The 19,219-nt window shown below is 43.0% G+C and overlaps 1 protein-coding gene across 28 annotated transcripts; it reads right to left on the bottom strand.

The window, feature by feature from the left end:
* Window positions 1-4,545: 4,545 nt before the first annotated feature.
* Window positions 4,546-18,727, bottom strand: LOC103646691 (uncharacterized). Of its 28 annotated transcripts, none has more exons than XR_004856280.1 (20): window positions 18,339-18,715; window positions 16,001-16,056; window positions 15,910-15,931; window positions 12,716-12,865; window positions 12,473-12,589; window positions 12,316-12,400; window positions 11,916-12,024; window positions 11,758-11,825; window positions 11,508-11,633; window positions 10,725-11,415; window positions 10,307-10,607; window positions 9,821-10,018; window positions 9,664-9,724; window positions 9,342-9,455; window positions 8,995-9,254; window positions 8,834-8,920; window positions 6,155-6,224; window positions 5,847-5,964; window positions 5,568-5,704; window positions 4,546-5,038 (listed from the first exon to the last, which is right to left on the bottom strand). XR_004856280.1 is itself a non-coding variant. In XM_035965319.1 (18 exons), exons 1-17 carry the CDS (start codon window positions 18,482-18,484, stop codon window positions 6,198-6,200), a joined length of 2,472 nt encoding a protein of 823 aa, XP_035821212.1. In that variant the 5' UTR covers window positions 18,485-18,715; the 3' UTR covers window positions 4,546-5,038; window positions 6,155-6,197. The 28 variants fall into 28 exon arrangements, 4 of the variants coding, with proteins under 4 accessions (XP_035821212.1, XP_020403949.1, XP_035821213.1 ...); XR_004856269.1 differs by having other exon boundaries at window positions 8,995-9,108; XR_004856273.1 differs by having other exon boundaries at window positions 10,307-11,415.
* Between the last annotated feature and the right edge of the window lie 492 nt (window positions 18,728-19,219).

Below are 19,219 nucleotides of genomic sequence, written 5' to 3'. Positions count from 1 at the left end.
GTCTGGGCGGTACCCTTGGAAGTTGAGCAGAAACTTGTCCCGGAGACTTCTCCAGGAGTCGATGGACAATGGGGGCAACCTGGTGTACCAGGTCAAGGCCGGACCCTCAAGGGCGATGATGAAAGAGTTGGCCATCATGGCGTCGTCCCCTCCGGATGATGCGACGGCGACTTGGTAGCTCATGATGTACTGTGTTGGGTCAGTGTTGTCGTTGTACTTGGGGTAGGTACCTGCCCTAAAGTTGACGGACCATGGTGACACTTACAGTTGCGGCGCCAGGGGGCTCTGCTCATCAAGGTAGTTGATGCCTTGGAAAGCTGCGGCGTGCGGGACGAAGGGTCCACGCTGAGGAATGAATAGGCCTCCGACTAGCGCGCGTTGTTGGAGGGGCGGGTCGTGCTGCAGATCATGTTGGCCTTCGCACTGCATGAGTGTAATCTCTTGCTCAAGTTCCTGAGCCCTCTGCTCCTCGTCTCGTATCATCTGGCGCACCTTGGCTTGTGCAGAGACGCGTTGGCGCTTGGCCTCAAGGATTTCTTTCTGCTTCTGGAGGTTGCGGTTCTTGATGCGCAAGGCCCGCAGCTGTAGCTGTTCTTCTGCTGAGATGCCGATGACTTCGCCGTCCTTTGTGGCATCCTCGCCCTCTAGTGGAGCGAAGTCTGGGGGTGGTTCTTGTGGCTGTCCTCCGGAGCTGCAGGTGCGAAGGGTGCCGTCGGGAGTTGGTTGGTCGTTGCGCTGTCTCTTGCTGAGTGCGTCGTCCTCGCATGCTTCTTGGTGGATGGTGTCTGCAAGGGCCTTGCCCTTTTTCTCGGCTAGCTGCGCTACCTTCGCTGCTTCGTCAACGGATGGGGCTGCCTTCGAGCTAGCTCTCTTAGGTGCCATCACAGGTGGTTTGTTCGTAGCACAAACGGTGGGCGCCAAATGTTGAAACTTGCTCTCCTGGGCAAGATGATCCAACGGGGGAATAGAGTGAATGCAAACAAGGTTTAACTCGAGATGGCAATTGCTCTGTTCATCCAGCCTCTCAAGGGCACTATACAGGGGTATTTATAGGTGCCCGAGTGTCCAACGTCTTGATGTAAGGACGTTTATGCCCTCAGGCACCTAGATTATCCCCAGAATATTCCCATAAGGGAGGGTTACAGACTGTCATTACAGAAAAACTATTACAAATCGGGCCCGTAACATGCTTCTCCGTGCGGGGCTTGTTACAATGGGTCGAATCCCACGTGGGCCTCCAGGTTGGGTGAGGACGCGGGATGAGAAGACTTCATTGTAGGCCTTCGTCGTAGGCCTTCGTCTTGCGGTGAGGAGGACGGAGGGTGGTCCATGCCGTCATCTTGCCTTTGATGGTGCAGCGGGGTGGCGAAGGCCTGGAGCGAAGGATAGCGTCTTCGCCTTCGCCCCAACATCCACCTTAGCCAAACGGGACATTTGCTGGGTACGTTGATGTGTACTTACCCTTGCTTTCACAAAACACCAGGTTGCCCTTGGTGCAACCTATGCTCAGGTAAAGAAGAAGAATAAGGCGTCGAGGCGGATCTCTAGGAGTTCTAGGACTTCGACGAGTTCGAGGATTAGGCTAGTGACCTCCCCCAGTCAGCTGCCTGTGGTGGGTTTGTTTATGTTGGCTATGTTTCTATTCTGTGTACTTTGATTTATATTATGTAAATGACTCTAGTCTTTAATATTATTACTCACTTTTTATTGTTATTCGAAGCATTGTGCTATAATGAGTCATTTATGTAATCGATGTGTACATGAATTCTGATCCTGGCACGTACATGGTTCGCATTCGGTTTACCTTTCAAAACCGGGTGTGACATTGTTCTGCCAACCGCGGATAGTCTGCACCCCTTGTTCGGAATGGCTATATCAACAGCTATAGTGCATTAAATGTGTCGTCAAATGTCAGATAAAGTAGTCGCGGATGTTCCGAACGTGTAACCCAGACGGTCCGCAAGGACACTAAAAATGCATTTTACCGAACATGTCACCTTTGGGTTTTTCTGGGTTTTCAACGGAAGGACGGACGGTCCGCGCCTGAGGCTGAACAGTCCGAGCTTGGTCCCGGATGGTGCTCGCTTCTCCTTCGGACAGTCTGTAGTTAACTCGTGTTTTGCATAATTCATGTGCAAGGCTCACCCTGGTGTCGCAGACGGTCCGCCGGAAGGGCCCAGACGGTCTGCGCACAGGTGTAATTTCCAAAAAGTTTCTCCTGTCCAGAATAATCTACGGTATTCCGGACAGTCGACTTAGAATTGATGTAGATAAACTTATGCACCTGAGAAATAGTCAACTAAGCAAACTAGTTAGTCCATAAGATTTGTGATGGTCGTCAAACACCAAAATAGATTATAGAAAATGTTTAAGGTCATTTCCCTTTCAATATGATGCCACGCTAATTATCCCATCATAATGATCGTATGATCATTTCCTACACAATTACAGCTCGGTATCACAATGGCCTTGTCGGTCATGCTAATATCAATGTAGTTTAGAATGCCACAAGAAACAACATTGATTGGCATCATTTGCCTCATCTCAGTGATTGTGTAAGGCTTCAAGGGAATCTATTTCCGTGCTTCAATCAACCTCTCCCATAAACCATACTCTTTGGCCACCTCTTCATGTGTACAAACACACAAATTTGTGAACATTGTATCCTCCATTGATCCTAGGTAGTGATTAAATTACTCTTCTGAGGTACCTTCTCCATAATCAATGTCCTACTCTTCGGAGTCATCTAAATCATTATTATTATCATCACCAATCATTCTTCCTTCTGTTCCTCCCACTTGTTATGAACCCATGTCAAAGTCGTTATTGAAAATGCCTCTTGAACACCACATAGTTTCACCAACTTTCATTAGAGAAGGATTAAGTGGATCATGTGCCAACTGACTATCCATTGCCATATTGACTAGCGGATGCGTCCATATCGACCCCATATCGTTGTTCATTGATTCCAAGACCATAAAAGTACTTTTAATATCCATTCTCCACCAAAACCTCACATAATGACACATTTGACCCATACACTTCCATTCTATAGCGCGATTAATGACCCTTGTTGCGTAAGGACATCAACACAATGTGCCCTACTCTTCCCAGTGTTAAATCTCTCCAATATGAAATCACCACCTAATTTTTCCTTTGTTGACAAAAAAGTTCGCTGGAGCTAGGTGGTATATCAAACATTTCCAATTCATCTTCCATATTCTCAAACAACATATCTTCTTTTATAAAAAAATCCTCTATGAAATAAACGGACTAAACAATCCATCTATAGAACCATTTTAGCAACTACATCAAGTCTTCAAAATCGATCTAATTAATTTATTGATCTAACTTAATTTACTAATCTAACTAACTAACCAACAAAACTAGTTTCTAAATGTATTTGTTCTATATATACTAACTAGTCTAGTTAACAACACTAATCTAATCTAACTAAAATATAAGTAATCTAACTAGTGATACTAATATAATCTAAATCACTAATTAATCTAGCTAAATCAATAACCCGAATGTACCTACAAACTCTAACTCACTAACCAACCATTAACTTAAGAATAAACACTAAAATAACAATTAGAGAGGAAATATTTTGCCTACAAGGGAGTGTGTTAGTGGTCTCATTAACAATGAAACGGAGCAGACGTAATGATAGAATATCTTTTTAGGGCCTACAAAGACACTGTTTATTTAGTGTCTTGGGATGGAGCAAAGGAGTGATATAGAGGCCAAAGGGAGTGAGGAAGGACTAAGGAGGCAAACGGGCATGCAACAACATGACAAGGTCAGAGCAACAGAACACATGGCAAGAGTACTAAGAGATGTCATCACACATGGCTATATTCCTTTATGACCTGCTAGGTAGGATGGCACAACATTCGACGATGTGACAATAAGTGCCATGATAGGTCAACACATGGCTAGTCTACCAATTGACAAGCCAAGTGGCGGGTGGGCAAAGTAGTTTGATTTAGCTACACAAAAATTAACGCGACCAAATAGTTTTGAAAAAAAGGCATGTTTGGTAGAGTTATGCTCCATGATTCTCTAACTCCAAAAATTGATTTTACAATAGAATAATTCTTAGTGATTCTTTAATAGAAATGAATCTATCTAACAAAAACCATTTAACAAACAGTCTGAAATAATTACTAAAACGTTGGAGTGAAAACCAGATTGGAAGGGGTGGGGAGTAGATTTTTTTACTTCACTCTAGTATAGAACGAAAACTAGATTTATTCGACTCCAACCATAAAGCAATTTAAATTTTTATTGTTTGGCTGCGTGGAAGTGATTATCACCGAGTAGAACGCTCCCTTAGTTATTTTTTTATTTTTTTGAGGGTTAAAAATAAAAATCCCAAAGAAACCAAATGATTCCATGATTTTCATGACAACTTTGTCGACCGAGCATTAAATGTAACTGGCGTCTAATAATATTCCACCAGGGAAGAAATGAAAAAAATAATTTAGGCCATGTTCGTTTTCTCCTAAATCTACAAGGATTAAGAGGGAATAAATCCACTACTAATCAAAATCCTCATCCATCCACTTCAATACACCTCAATCCAAATGGAACGCGTTCAGATAGCTCTTGGTAAACTTAAAAAATAATGACAATAGCACGGCATTCTAGACCAGCCCTTGTAGACGTCTAGTGTCAACCATATTCTTATGTTGCAACAGATGCTATTTCATACAGATATAGAAACTCCAAACGTTTAATGATTAATCAACCCAGACGAGAACAGGAAAAAAATACATGATTATCACGTGTAAAATCAAACCCAGAGAATCCCATTCGCCTTTGTAATTTCTTGCATCATCGACCGCTTGTTAGGATAGGTGAAGTATACAACAAAAAGACTTCAGAAGTATTAGCACCGTCAACGTTCTGAAATACAACAGCAATCGAGTTAAGCTGATTGGAATACATGTACAAAAGGTATAATTACAGCATCGTGATGGCAGCCACGACGGTGGCCATGTAGATTTACATCTCCTGCCGCCCCTGCAAAGACCTAAATCAAGTTGTAAATAGCAAGGCATTAGAATCATTCTACTGCCAAAGAAATATATATTCTAGAGGCTATGATAAAAACATTCTTTTACTGGATCGTGTTTACACGTAACATATGTAGTTCAAAAGTAACTTTAGTGTCCATACAACATGCACTAAGAGGGTGTTGGTTCCTACCTCCTAAACTTAGTCACTTTGTCCCTAAAAAGCCAAACAATATGTCTCAAGGAGGCCTCCCAAATAGAAAGGAGGGTGACTAAGAAACCAAACACCTAAATGCAGAAAATAGTATGAACGGGACTAGAATAATTTTTCCAAGGTTAGAAAAACAATTTTCCACTAGAACCATATCCATTTTTTACAAAACATGATTAACCTAGACAGACTTAACCATAAATAGCACGGTTGCCACACAAAAAACGTAAAGGCAGATAAGGATGATCAAAGGTTGCAAAGGCGCTCCAAAGGGTTAAAAACATAAAGCAACCTACTGTCAAAATCGAGCTAGCTTATTGGACATCCAAGCCCACCTGCAAAACTGGACAAATATTCAAGGCTCCTGATCCAGCGGAAAAAATTTGTAGGGCAGCTTGCTTCAGCAAGTTGTAAGAGCTAATGATGCTTGTAAGGACACGATTCCAATCAGTAAACTGGATACCAATGTTTCCTACAGCATTAATTACTTGATTATCCTACTGTGTACAAAATCGACTTAAGATACTCAGGTCCCTTGTAGCTAGCAGCAGAGAAAAGATATTATATCCATACCAGGAATATTAGTTAATCCTAAAGTGCAAAGAGTCCCATACCAGTCCCCAAGGCACTTGAAAGAGCCCATTGAGAATTATCTGTTCTAATGTAGTTGGAGATGGATCTAATGTTTTCCCTTGGACGGATCACACAGATGAAGCCTGCAGAGAAGTCTTTCTGTAATGGCAAACAATCATGCTTTCAGATCAACAACCAAGTCCACTACTTCCCATAAGTTTAATCTGTATAAATCATTGAGCTTCTTGCCAACAATGAAAAATCCAACAAGACAATGTTTGAGGCCAACAATGCATCCATGACAGCATAAAAGATAATAGTGATACAAAAAATAGGATTCAGTAATTACCATGGAAGTAAGCCTAAAATTCACATGATGTGGTCAAGCTTATTCAGCATTCCAATGCATACCTCTGGATCTGAAAACAAAGGACATAAGAAACATATCAATACTTCCATATTACATTTGTAGAAACATATCAATACTTCCATATTACATTTGTAGCAGAAACATATCAATGCACTCCACCCATGAGCTAATTGTCTACACCGACGCCAACAGGGCCAGATGCCAGAACAACTGTCGGTCTACCTCTGACAATGCTTTTCTTGGGGCCAACTTCATATTTTGGTCCTCGAAGTCTCAGCCTGTGTTCTCCCACTCCACTACAGTGCGGAGGCCAAGTATTGGGTTGTTGCTATAGGGTGGCCGAGACGAGCTAGCTATGCCAGTTTCTCTAGGAGCTTCACCACCCCCCTGACATGGAAGTACCCTAGTCTACTGCGACAACGTCAGCACCGTCTACCTCTCCGTCAACCTCATCCAGCATCAATTCATGAAGCATGTCGAGATCGACCTCCATTTATAAGGTGGCAGGCAGAGTCAACCCATTACCGACAATGATGAAGGGAAGGTGAGGCTTGGGGTAATGAGATAATACTGGGGTCAAGAGTGGGTGGTACGAGGCGCCAGAGTCGGCAACCCAGTCGATTTGAGTAGTAGGGGCTGCGAAGACATGGGGTACGGTGAGCCAGGGGAGGCACCCCACAAAGCCACCGGGACGGGTGGTAGGGTCAGGAGTGGCGAGCATGCTGACAGCAATCATGGGTGGTAGAGACGACAAGGCCTCGATCGACATGGAGACAATCTTGGCACTACAGAACACAAACGGTCCGAGAGTGGCGGCCCTCCAGAGGGTGGAAAAAACTTAGAGAGTGGTAGAGCTCGACACAAGCACGGAGAATCGGGTTCATGACCCGATCAAAGGCTACAAACATGCCCCAGAGAAGCTGGCCATCGTGAAGGGAGACACGCACATAGTAGGGAGGCATGTGGACCGCGGCGTAGCAAAGGACGGGAGTCGAGGGAGCGAGTGCAGGGAAAGAGGAGGGCACATCTGAACCAGGCTCATGTGGAACAAAAGCAAAGAAGGGCAGAGCAGCTGGTACGGTGCACATGGAGGCAAAGGGTGGGCCTGTCAAGTAAGGAGATGGTGGTGTTGATGCTGACGAGTGCAGGGTAGGCAGAGGTGTGGGTGGTGGTAGGGAGTTGTAGGGAGGCAAGAGGGTGTTGCGGGTGCATGGACGAGGGACGGCATGCAGTGGAGAGGAGTGTTGCAGCCCATAGCAGAGAGGACCGCGACGAGCGCGGGAGGAGAGCTAGTGGGCTGTTGGGGCAGGGAGGGGTCGCCATGAATACTCGTTGCATCGGCGGATGAAGCAGTGGGGCAATCAGGGAGGTCGACCGCGTTGTCGGTAGGAACGTCGGCGCCATGGTTGGAGAGGTGGGGCCCACCGTGGAGGGAAGTCACACCTACCAGGAGGGTCATGCCACCAGGGAAAGCACTAAAGAAGAAGTCGCATGCGGGGGAAGCGGACACGTCGAGGAAGGAGAGGGCCACGAATGGCGGCGTAGACAAGAGCAGGAGGGTGCATGGGCCTGATCAAAGGAAAGGGGCGGCGAGCGCGCGCCGGAGCAGGGGGCAGAGCAGCGGCGCCGATCACGGTGGTAGAGAATCGGCGTTGCGGTCAGCGCAGGCATGGAGAGTAGGGCCGGCGTGGCAGCAGGAGAGGGAAGGCCACCAGGCTCCTGCGGGCTGGGGAAGGGGAGAGCGCACTCACCGAGGTGGGAGACAAGGGTCGACCAAGCAGACATGTCGTTGTCGCCGAAGGTGGGGAAGGCAGCAGACCGAGCGGGCGCGCCAATGCCACCGAGAAGAGCAAAGGCGACGCTAGGGGGAGGGTAGCTGACATGTCGTTGTCGCCGAAGGTGGGGAAGGCAGCAGACCGAGCGGGCGCGCCAGTGCCACTGGGAAGAGCAAAGGCGACGCTAGGGGGAGGGTAGCCGCGGCGGCGGCCCAACAAAGGGGGGGAGCGCGGACCATGGGGAGGATGCGGAGGTGTTGTAACACCCAAAATCTTATTTTGGAATCTAGGAAAAGTTCTCCAATGGATTTGAATTAAAATATCTTTCAATAATAATTTTCTTATACTTGAAATTACATCTCCTAAAACAAATATGTTTTAATAATGATTTAATAAAAGTATCCCTATATGATTTTAGTTATTCCTTTGTTGAAATATATATTAGAGATATTAGTAGTTTTATGTTGACAACTGGCACATGGATAAATTCAAATTCAAAGAGGAAAACATAAATGGACATGGGGGTAAGACTACGGATGGAAAGGGGCGAGGCTGCAGCCCTACAAGGGTTGTAGATGGAAGATACGTTTAAGTCCCCACTCAACTTAAGTGTCTCAAACATCAGCTTGGCAAACATGGAAATGTCTCGACGTAGCAAGAAAGCAAGTTAAGTAATGACAATGACTAAAGGGCAGACCCAGAGCCAAAGACTCCCACATGAGTGGGACCTAGGGAAAAATAAATCAAGACAAACCTTTTCCCTACAAATGTGGAGAGGCTTTGAAGCCGCAACCTGGTGATTCGGTAAGATATCTCTCACCACTACACCAGACGTGCCCTTCTAAGTAAATGGCAATGACTAAACAAGGAAAAAACTCACTACCTCAACCATATTTTCCTCAATGAAGCAACCCGACCCCATGTTTATCATGTTTGCGCCATTGTGTTGAAGGATCCTGAGCTTCCCTTCCTATATAATTCACCACAATTTAAGCATTAGCAATCCACCATACCTTTTTGTTTATTGAATAATTTGCTACCCACCTTAGTCCCATAAACAAGGCCACCTCCTGGTAAAGGATGAAAGCATGCAACATTGACTTCATCTTCGGCACTAGGAAGCACTCTCACAAGCTCCATATCTGAAACTCTATATACCTAAAGTAATAAATTAAAAAAAAAGATTGATAGTTTGGCTTACATTGTACACAAAGTATGAGCAATATGAGTAGTTGTGGAGGATAATAAGCAAATCATTTTGAATCCCATGTATCAAAAAGTATCATGCAACTGCAGAACCAGCACTGTCAATATCCCCATACAATAATTAATATGACATCAGTTACCAATCAAACTGTGATTTAGAAATTGGATATGATTGTCATATCTACCTCCAAAATAGTATATACAGGAATCCCATTTTCTCCCTCCACGACTATGCTCCTAAGCAGCGAGCTATGACGACGACCATATGCCAAAAGTATGTGTTCGGATGTAGGTGAGAACTGCATGAAAAGAGAGGTTCAACGATGAGAACTGCAGAAATGTAAGAATTATCTTTGATCAGACTAAGGTCCTAAGTGGTTTTTGGCTTTTTGCAACAAAAAGAACTGTTACAGAGTGAGTCCCAAGCAAGTGACAGGTTACAAAACATGATAAACGGTTGCTATCGACATATAAAAATGTAAAGAAATACAAATAACTGAAGAAAACCTGAATGGAAGTTAAGCAATGTGCTGCCCTTATTGCTCTAGAAGCAAGAATATCCCCAAATCTGCAAAGGTATAACCAGTTTTGAGATATGTGAGCCATTCACAAACATTAACCTAGTATATAAAAATAGTAAAAAGGCAATCAAGAGAAAATGTACGTCTCCTCCTCAAGCGAATAAACCCGAAGCTCATAAATAACTCGGTGAGAGGGAAGTGGATGACGAGTTGGTGATGATCCAGCCTCTTCATAAGGCACAGGCAATTGGCTACCACGGCCACCTTCTGTTTGAGGCAACAAACATGCAACGCAGGCTACAAGAAATCGTCCACATGGGGAAAAATGGGCACCCATTTCACTGCAAAATTGGTAAGTTCATAGTAAGTAATGAAATCACAATTCCCTGCTCAAGCATAAGATGCAACAAAAGTACAAGTACAGGTACAATTCACATATGACAAAACATATGCGCTACAAAGCAGTTTATTCACAATTATTTTACAGTGCAAACAGGCCTGGAGCTTGTGCTTATTACAAATAGTTAAATTGCAATATTAGCAAACAGTAAACTAAAATTAGTAATTGAAATAACAGTTTTTTTATTTTACCAAAATAAAATCAAGAAATGAAATTCACAGTGAAGCACCTGCAAAGAACGGCATGAGAAATCGTCAGACGGCATGCCTCAGGTGCTAAAGGAACACATGGTTCATTGATATCATGCCGCCATATTCTGAGCTTCACTGTACAAGGCAATTCAGTACCAGGAGCAAGCATCGACGCAGTGATTTCTGAACCAGCACCTAGTGAAGCAGCATGAGCTTCAGCTTCGTCAATTTGAGGACCTACTAGGAGCAAACTCCCAACCCCAGGCACAGAGCGTGAGGCATAGTGTCGATTTGGTCTCCTAGAACTGCCAGAAGTAAGGGGAATCGATGATGAAGCACCTGGACGTCCAAAGTTATGCATGTGTGATGATTCCCTAGTTGAGTTGTTAATCCCTGCAGTACCAGCACCAGATAGGTCTTCAAGGACATTATTGTTCACAAGTGCAGGGTGCAAACCTGTATGGTTTTGGGTCATCAAAAAACCCTGCACAAATGGCACTTCCCAGTTACTTGAGTCGCCGAAGAGAAAATGATCCTGTTGTCCACTTCCTACATTTCTTTGGAACATTTGAACATCTAATCCACCAGTGAGGAGCATATTCAGTGGCATAGCACGGCGTGAATTGGATCCCGAAGACCCAGCTGTTGATGGGATTGGCTCAATGCTGCTCAGGGAAGACACTTGCAAAGCATCTCTAGCACTGAACCTCTCAAGATTACTAATAGAGCTGCTGCCCTGCAGTCTTGGGTTAGACTGGCCGCCAGCACCATGCATTTCAATTGCATTTGAAGTAGGCACAGTTACTGCATCTGATATGTTATTAAATGAAGTTGGCTCTCCAGGACATACATCCATAGGGGTAGCAAACTGTTCAAGCTGTAGATTTGCAGTATCTGATGTGGAAGGTTGAACTAATGATGATCTCTGCTGCACAATGGTTGAACTACTGGCATTGCCAAGCACATGTAAAATCCCATCATCTCTGAGGTACGCAGGCCACAGTAAGCACGGTGACGTCACATTGGACTCAGGAAGTGGACAGAATCTAGAATTAGTGTTTGACACCAGCAGGGCCGAAGGGTAGTTTGAATATCCAGATGATCTTGCCAGAGTCAGCGGTGAGTCTGCAGACTCTATATTATTAACCTGAAATTGAAGTTATGCGTAAATTCATACAGCAAACATGAAATTTGAAGGGAAAACATAAGCGCAGACCTCAGGTTATTCTATATTTCTACCTCTGCTGTTAGAAGATATGGAGCGCCATGCGGGTGAAAATGCACAGCTCTCAACGAACGGCGGGTCCTTAGTATGATGGTTGGGACAGAAGCATCATCTCTCTTATTGTAGTTCCATATGTACAACTGACAAAGAAACGTATAAAATGATTTGGGCATTAGTATATGTTATGTTAACGGGCTCTATTAAACAGTAGAGAAAAACTTTGTTTTTCTTCTTGCTTTTCGAGTTCAACACAGCAAGTCTCACTTTGTGACCTGATGCAACTGCCAGAATCTCTCCTCTTCCATGAAATGCAATGGACGCAATTGGCCGATCTACCAGAGGAACATCAAATATAATATAAGTTACTTATTTCTCAGAATTGGTTATGAATAGGATGCAAGGAGTCCTCTGAGAGAAATTACGGAAGTCTTGTGATCCAATACAGTCTGAAGTATTAGCATCCCACAGACGAACCTCATGATCCAAACTTCCACTAGCCAGAATGTCAGAATGTAAAGGATGGTACCTGACCTGCAATAGGTTAGCAGCTTACATTTCTGACTTCTGAGGTAATATTGGGATGCAAAGAAAGATCAAAAATATCATTTTGATAAAAAAATGCTGTCAACTAGCCAGATTGTCACCAAGTAAAAAAATATATAATATGAAAAACGAAATTATAAAACTAATGTTCTAGCCAGATCATTACTGAAAAATCGACAATCACACTATAACTAGTTTCCTTTCTTTGCAAGAGCTCGAAGCACAGGGTGCTAATCTAAATACACAAGAAAAAAATATATGCTGGTATGATAGACATACCACCCAAGGAGTGCGTCGATGTCCACTCAAAACCTTCACACATTTCCCTGTATGGCAGTCCATTATTTTCACAGTATGGTCACCACTGAGAAAACAGATTGAGTTAGTTGGCGTGTCTTTCATTTCAGTTTGTTATACAGTGAATCAATAAACTTACTGTGTGGACGCAAGTGATTTTCCATCTGGACTGAAAGCAGCTGCAATAGTTGACCTAGGAGGTGGCAAAAGAGGGCAATACTTGGCAGACCAGCGATGCAGGGACAGTGATTCTGCCCTGTACACAGTGAGGTTTAAACGAATCAGCCAATAAAAATAAAGATGCGAACAGACTCACATGCGACTCAGTAGTGAATATGTTGTGGACTGTTCTTGAATATCATTGAGACAAAAAAATCCTTACCAAGATAAAATACCAAGTTTAGCATCTGCATCTGAAAACCTTAACTCAATTAAATGAGGATCATATTTTGGAGAGTTATTCCATATCCTTTTAGCATGGTGTTTCGTTCGAGGTAAGACCTCTCGTTGAGTTAATAGATGAAAGATGTTCCTGATCAAGCCAGAAAAAGGCAGCAGTTAATTAATTTTAACAAATGGACATATTTAAAACAATACAGTTATTCATGTTAACTCGGCCGGGGAGGGAAAGACCGCCCTCCCGGTATTATATTAAGAAGAGACTGAAACATGGTCCCGACCAAGAAGACCCCTGAACCCTAGCCCACATCACTAACGGGTCGATCAACTGCCCACTCTGCAACGGCCCAGCCGGAGGACGGCGCGCAGGATATCGATCCCCGAGAGCGGGTGGGACACAGCGAGGGAATTTTTTAACCAAGCCCGAAATTCGCTCCCGAGGGGGATTAAACCCGGGAGCTGGAGGTGCTACTCGAAAGCCTTAACCATTACGCTAGAGGCCCTTTCGCACAGCTACTCATATTAATTAACTATTTTTTCTCAAAAGTGCAAGAGAATTGTGCATCATTTCGTTAAGAGAGACAGTGCTATCAAGTCATCCGACTACTCGTAGCTAGTAGTCCGAACTTGACTAGGGGCTACAACTCGATTAAGACGAATAGTTTCATGGGTTGTATCTGGAATAGTTTGGGCCGCTGTGGCTTATGTTCTTCAACCAACTGACCAATCTGTAGTAGTCTTCATGCTTGATTTGTACTCCAGTCTAGAACATATAATATACTAGTGTGTGGGGGGGTAAAAAATTATTTTCTAATCCCAAGGAGTAGTTACAGTATGTATCTCTAGATTTATGGTGTACGGCCTGACTAAGTGTATGTAAACAGAGTATACGATCATACTAGGACATGGTAGTATGTATGTCATGTATGCAAGTATACAGAGTATATGGTCATATTTATTTTATATACTAATATAATGTATTATAATAACATAGTAAAATATGAGCTCTTTTGGGGAAAAATAATGTAGTAAGATTTAGAGTATGCACACATATGCAATATGGTTTATTGAAGATGGGAGTATCTACTCCAGGAGTGAAAAATGCAGAATATATATAGACACACATGTGTTTTTTCTCGAACGCGCAGGAGAACTGCGCATCATTATATTGAAAGAGAGAAAGGTCCGAAGTGGATCACAGTACAATACCATAACAGGCACAAAAAGACATAGGAAACAACCAGAAAAAATCATATTCTTAACTCCAACTTTCACAGCATTAAGCACTAGAAATAGCCCTGACTCTAGCAAAGGCAGCTAGGAGGCCACACATGTGTTGTTCTATACCCTAGCTATTCCAGATACAGCCCATGTCTCAGTTTCCTAGTAATTCAATTCAGTGTCTGGTCATCAAGCACCTGACTAACCATGATTAGTCGACAACTAATCAGACAACCAAAAAACTAGTCACCTAAATCGAGTCGTACCCCCTAGTCAAGTTCGGACTACCGATTAGGGAAAGTAGTCATCATTAATCACAAGTAGTCGGACAACTTGATAACATTGCTTCAGACAATGGACATAGACATTGAGTTGTCAGTTTTAGAAAGCTTTTGTGTGTATATAAGGTTTAGGTTCAGAATAGGAAGTTCTTATGTAAAGGTCCTTGCTTCCAAGGTTTTTAAGGATGCACTGAACAGAAAGATATTTCTAAGCTATGAAACAAGACGTGTGCTTTATGGCTAACTAAAGAAGTGAAAAAAGCTTTGAAGTTGAAACACAATCAAACACAAGTTGCTTTTTTGTGATTTTTAACAATGCTACATTCATATTTATAACTTTTTGCTGCAGGTTTGTAGCTGCAAAAGATGAACAACGTTTTTTATAACTGTGATGGTAACATAGTATAACTTTTTCCAGAATTATGATAGGTCACAGCAGTTACTTGCCTACCATCACAAAACATACTTATTAATTAATGCATGCATCATGTTGTATACCGGGATATACAAGCACAACTAGTCGGTTGCCCGTGCGTTGCAACGGCTTACAACAATACCCATGTAAACTATCCATCAAAAAAAATTCAAGATTTTTTATTGATTGTCTCCGCTCTCTGTATAATATTTTTTTTATTAGGCTAACTGATGTTATTGTTTACTCCATGCAATATATTTTGGTACAACACGACCAATAAAGTGAGCAATTAGAAGAGAGTTCGCAACGACTGACTGAACGAACAGAGATTATAAAATAACATAATTCCACCATACATAGACCAAATAAGAGAAAGTTTGTGAGTTCAAGTTTCTAAAATAAGTCACATAAAGTCAAACTTATAAAAAAATAGATCAAAATATTGAGTGATTGCTAAAGTCAGGCATCAATAAAAACTGAATGCGCTCCATATAAATTATGCTACTTCGTAGCAATTACTAACGTTTAAAATTAACAAATAACCTTTCATTTTACTGTTAGTGTGACAAATCATTGTTGCTCCATCCAATTCAGCAACCTCAAACATCATGTAGTCCATTGCGTCAATGTGATCTCAGAAACAACCTAATGCTTGCAAGAGCCAAGAACGTTGTACCGTGCTTGGGCTGTAGCCTCGGCCCGTAGTGCTGGCCCGGCCCGACACGATTTTTTTATTTTACAAAAAAATGTATATACATATATACAATTTATATTCAATATTAAATACATCTGAGCATGATGTTCTACTGGCATGATGTTCTTTCATCAGGGCATGGGTTCAAACCACATCTCTTGCATCATTTTTTAACATTTTACGCTGATTTAATTAAATGGACCGACGAGCTAACGAGCTGGCCCGACACAGTCAACAGGCCGGCATGACATGCCTGGGCCATAGTTGTGGCCCGTGCCGGGCGCCGTTTGGCCATCTATAGGCATGCAGCGGATTAATTTGAAATAACTGTGAGGGGTTATTTGTAAAAATATGACGCGGGACGACCGTTGAAACTGGTACTTTAAGTATAGTATAGATATATGTGTTGCGCAGCAAAGTAAAGCATATGGGAGCATGCATGGCAGAGCAAGCAGTAGCTAGCAGATGCAAGTGAATGCCTTTTATCCAAACAGCAGTTTCCAAAATATAAAATAAAACAGTAGTATTCTTGTGCACAACAACTTACAGATCGAAATGGTTTGCACCTGAGAAATGGTTGGTTTGCACCTGAGAAATAGTACAAATCATTTCCGTCTGTAAATTGTTCTGCATAAGAATGCTATTGTTCTATTTTACGTTTAGAAACTGTTGTTTGGATAAAAGGCATCTTCATATCTTTTGCAGCCAACGACCTGCAGCACAGGGTTACAAATATGAGTGTCAGCATTGTTAAAAATTGTAAACAAATAAGCAAACTTACTTGTGTTTGATTGTGTTCCAAGCTTATTCACTTCTTTAGTGCCATAAAGCATAAAATCTTGTTTCATAGCCTAGAAGTAGTCTCTCTGTTCAGGTCATCCTTAAAAAACTCTAAAAGCAAGGATCTTTACGTAAGGACTATCTATTCTGAACATAAACCATATACACACATAAAAGCTCTCTAAAACTGCACGGCTCAGTGTCTATGTCCATTGTCCGAAGTACTGCTTCTTGTGACTGGATGGACTAATTTAACTGGTAACTGTTCTACATAAAAGATGAGCTCTGAAATTGATTTATGCATGTTATCCTTCTTCTCAAAGCATTTATGCACGGACTACACTTATAGGATATGGAGATGGTTAACATATATAGTTGAGACGCAATACAGAGTAGTATCATCATTTTAATGTATTTGAATTTGGACAGATCCAGTATAATGAAATAAAGCACATAATATCCTGATATAAAAAACGGCGCTTGTGCTCAAAACATGTATTATTCAGGAGCTCCTAAATGCCAGACACTTGTACCTTGTTTGGTTTGAGGAATGAGGTAGTCCATCATCTTCTCACTCCTCACCTTTTTGTTTGGTTTGTGGAATGGAATGAATTTATCCATCAACATTTCATTCCTCATAGGCTAATGATTAGTAATAATAATGAGAAATTAATTCATTTCACCAAAATTTGTGGAATGGAGAATGGACTCATGATGCACCACCTTATCTAGAACGGATTAACTTTTCAAACCAAACACCACATTGTTAAACAACATATGTTTAGTTACGGTATGCAGGAGAGGTTTTTAGAAAAACTAATATCAGCCAACAGTACTAAAGATCCCAGGCATTGCAGGGTGCTCAATGCTTAGTAACCAGGTTCCCGGATCGATGGGATCGAGGAACGGGAACGTGGTACATGGTACGCTACTAAAACTAGGTTTTAACACTACTGGAACAAGATTGTTCCCACGTTCCCGGAACGTGGCCACGTTCCCAGTTCCTGGTTACTAAGGCTCAATGCCTTGCTTGTGCCAAGCTACAATAAGAGACGAGAAGCACGACATGTCTTATCTGAAGAGGATGTTGATTTGATCTTTAAATTTCATGTTTACGGGCTTAAGGCTACACAGACGGAGAGGAACAAATCGAGTTTTTACTTTTTAGAGACCAATTGGATTGTCAAGACATTATATTTGATATCACCATTTTGTCAACTGCTTCTTTAAAAAAGACAAGATATATATGTGGCTAATGATAGCAAGTTATATACAAACATCACTATCACTACACCTTTAAGCACAAGTTTATTCGTGCGTCGTCCGCGCCCGTCACGCGCCAGCAAGAACCGTGTGTGCGCCCAGCATGCTCAGCTGCAAAAAATGGGCATGACGGGGGGCTCGAACCCGGGCAGGGTAAAGAACTAAGCGGTTCCACCACTACAGCTGAGGGCTGTTTGTGTTATGTGAATGGGATATGTTGTAAATACATATATACTAATAATTTGAAAATAAAAAATACAATGCACGTGCGACTAACTAGTATATATAAGCAGTCTCACTCTAGCTAGAGAGGGTTATTACAAATGGTTTGCCAGCTACTTGACACAGCACACAACAGTCATCAACCCAAAACAGAGAAATTAGCTGAGCTAGATCGGCCTTTTTAAAAGAAAAAAAATCTGCTGGCTAGCTAGGAATTGAAGAATGCAGCCACTTTCAATGGCCTGAGCCAATGTATTCAGTTTGGAAAATTAAAGAGGGCAATAGATGGCATCACATGCATGTATATATGTTGATAGGAGTAATTAGCCCTGGATGTCCCTCTCTGTAGAAGCAAAGTAACCTGCAGCTTGATGAACACTCATCAGCAGCCATTCAAGATTTCCTTTCAGATGCTCAGTTATCGAGATTTCTTTGAGCAAGTAATTGGAATGTGCAGAAATCTAGTAAAATGATGAAAGCACCTACGAAATCCAGTCTCGCATTCAAACCTGAAATATGTGACAGCCAGCTGTATCACACATCTAGGTACAGGACGCAAGAAGCAAAGAAAGCATCTCTACCCCCAAGGGCAAAACGAGGAGGTTAGTAACCTCAACGGGTCTGAATGAACTAGCAGAAGATCGACATGGATCTATCGATGCGCTAGAAGAAAAAATAAAGAACAAAAAATACAAGGAGACAGGGATAGAAGAACGTGAGTGAAGGGTACCTGAATGGATTCGATCTCTGTCGCTGAGGCTCCAGGATTTGCGCATCGAGGACGTGGATTCGCCCGCCCTCCCGTCGATGCCTTCTCGCGGCCCTCAGCTCGAGGCCGTCGCCGCCGCCGTCAACGCAAGGAACCCTCGGCTCCATCGGGTGTAGCCAGCTAGGGGAGATCGATTTGTCCCCGCCTTCTCGCTGCAATCAGCTCGAGGTCGCCGCCGCCGCAAGAAGATGAACCGTCGCTTGGCTCCGTCGGGGTCGCCACAGCGATGGCAGAGAGCAGTCGAAGACAGATCGCCGTCCGCTACGGATCCTAGCGCGTTGGCAGTTTCCACCGTGTTCCATGCGCCACAACCCTCCATGCGTTGGGCCTAGGCCCAACAAGAATGCCGCCTGTTTTCTTTTCTCTTTTTTTTACCCTGCTGATCTTTTGGGCGCGAGGATGAGGCGATCGTCGTGCTCGAGAAATTTGTGATTTTGTCACACTCAATTTTGGTTATTTGTTATTATGTTATCTCGTGTCTATAATTAGTAGAACCATCTGTGTTTATGATTTATGGGTTCGATAGCATACTGGTGAAGCCCACAAATGATAATGGCAAAATTATAAATGACTCCTCGTGCTTGGTCGCAACAGGTATGCTACTCCACTTCACCCTGTTTCTTCGTATGAACACTCTTGTCTTCTCTATATTAATCTCTACTACTAATTATGTTAGTAGTGTAGGCGTCCACACACCCTTGGTGCACGTTTTGCCGCGTTCTGCCGCCAGCATCCCGCATCCGCGCCGCAACCCACAGCCGCCCCGCAAACGCCCGCATCCGCGGCAGCGCCGCAGCCGCAGCTTCCATCCTCCGCCCTCCTTCCATCCTCCTGCAATCGCC

This window comes from Zea mays, chromosome 2, assembly GCF_902167145.1.
Source record: "Zea mays cultivar B73 chromosome 2, Zm-B73-REFERENCE-NAM-5.0, whole genome shotgun sequence".
Lineage (NCBI taxonomy): Eukaryota > Viridiplantae > Streptophyta > Magnoliopsida > Poales > Poaceae > Zea > Zea mays.
This window is presented reverse-complemented; position numbering and strand designations above follow the sequence as displayed.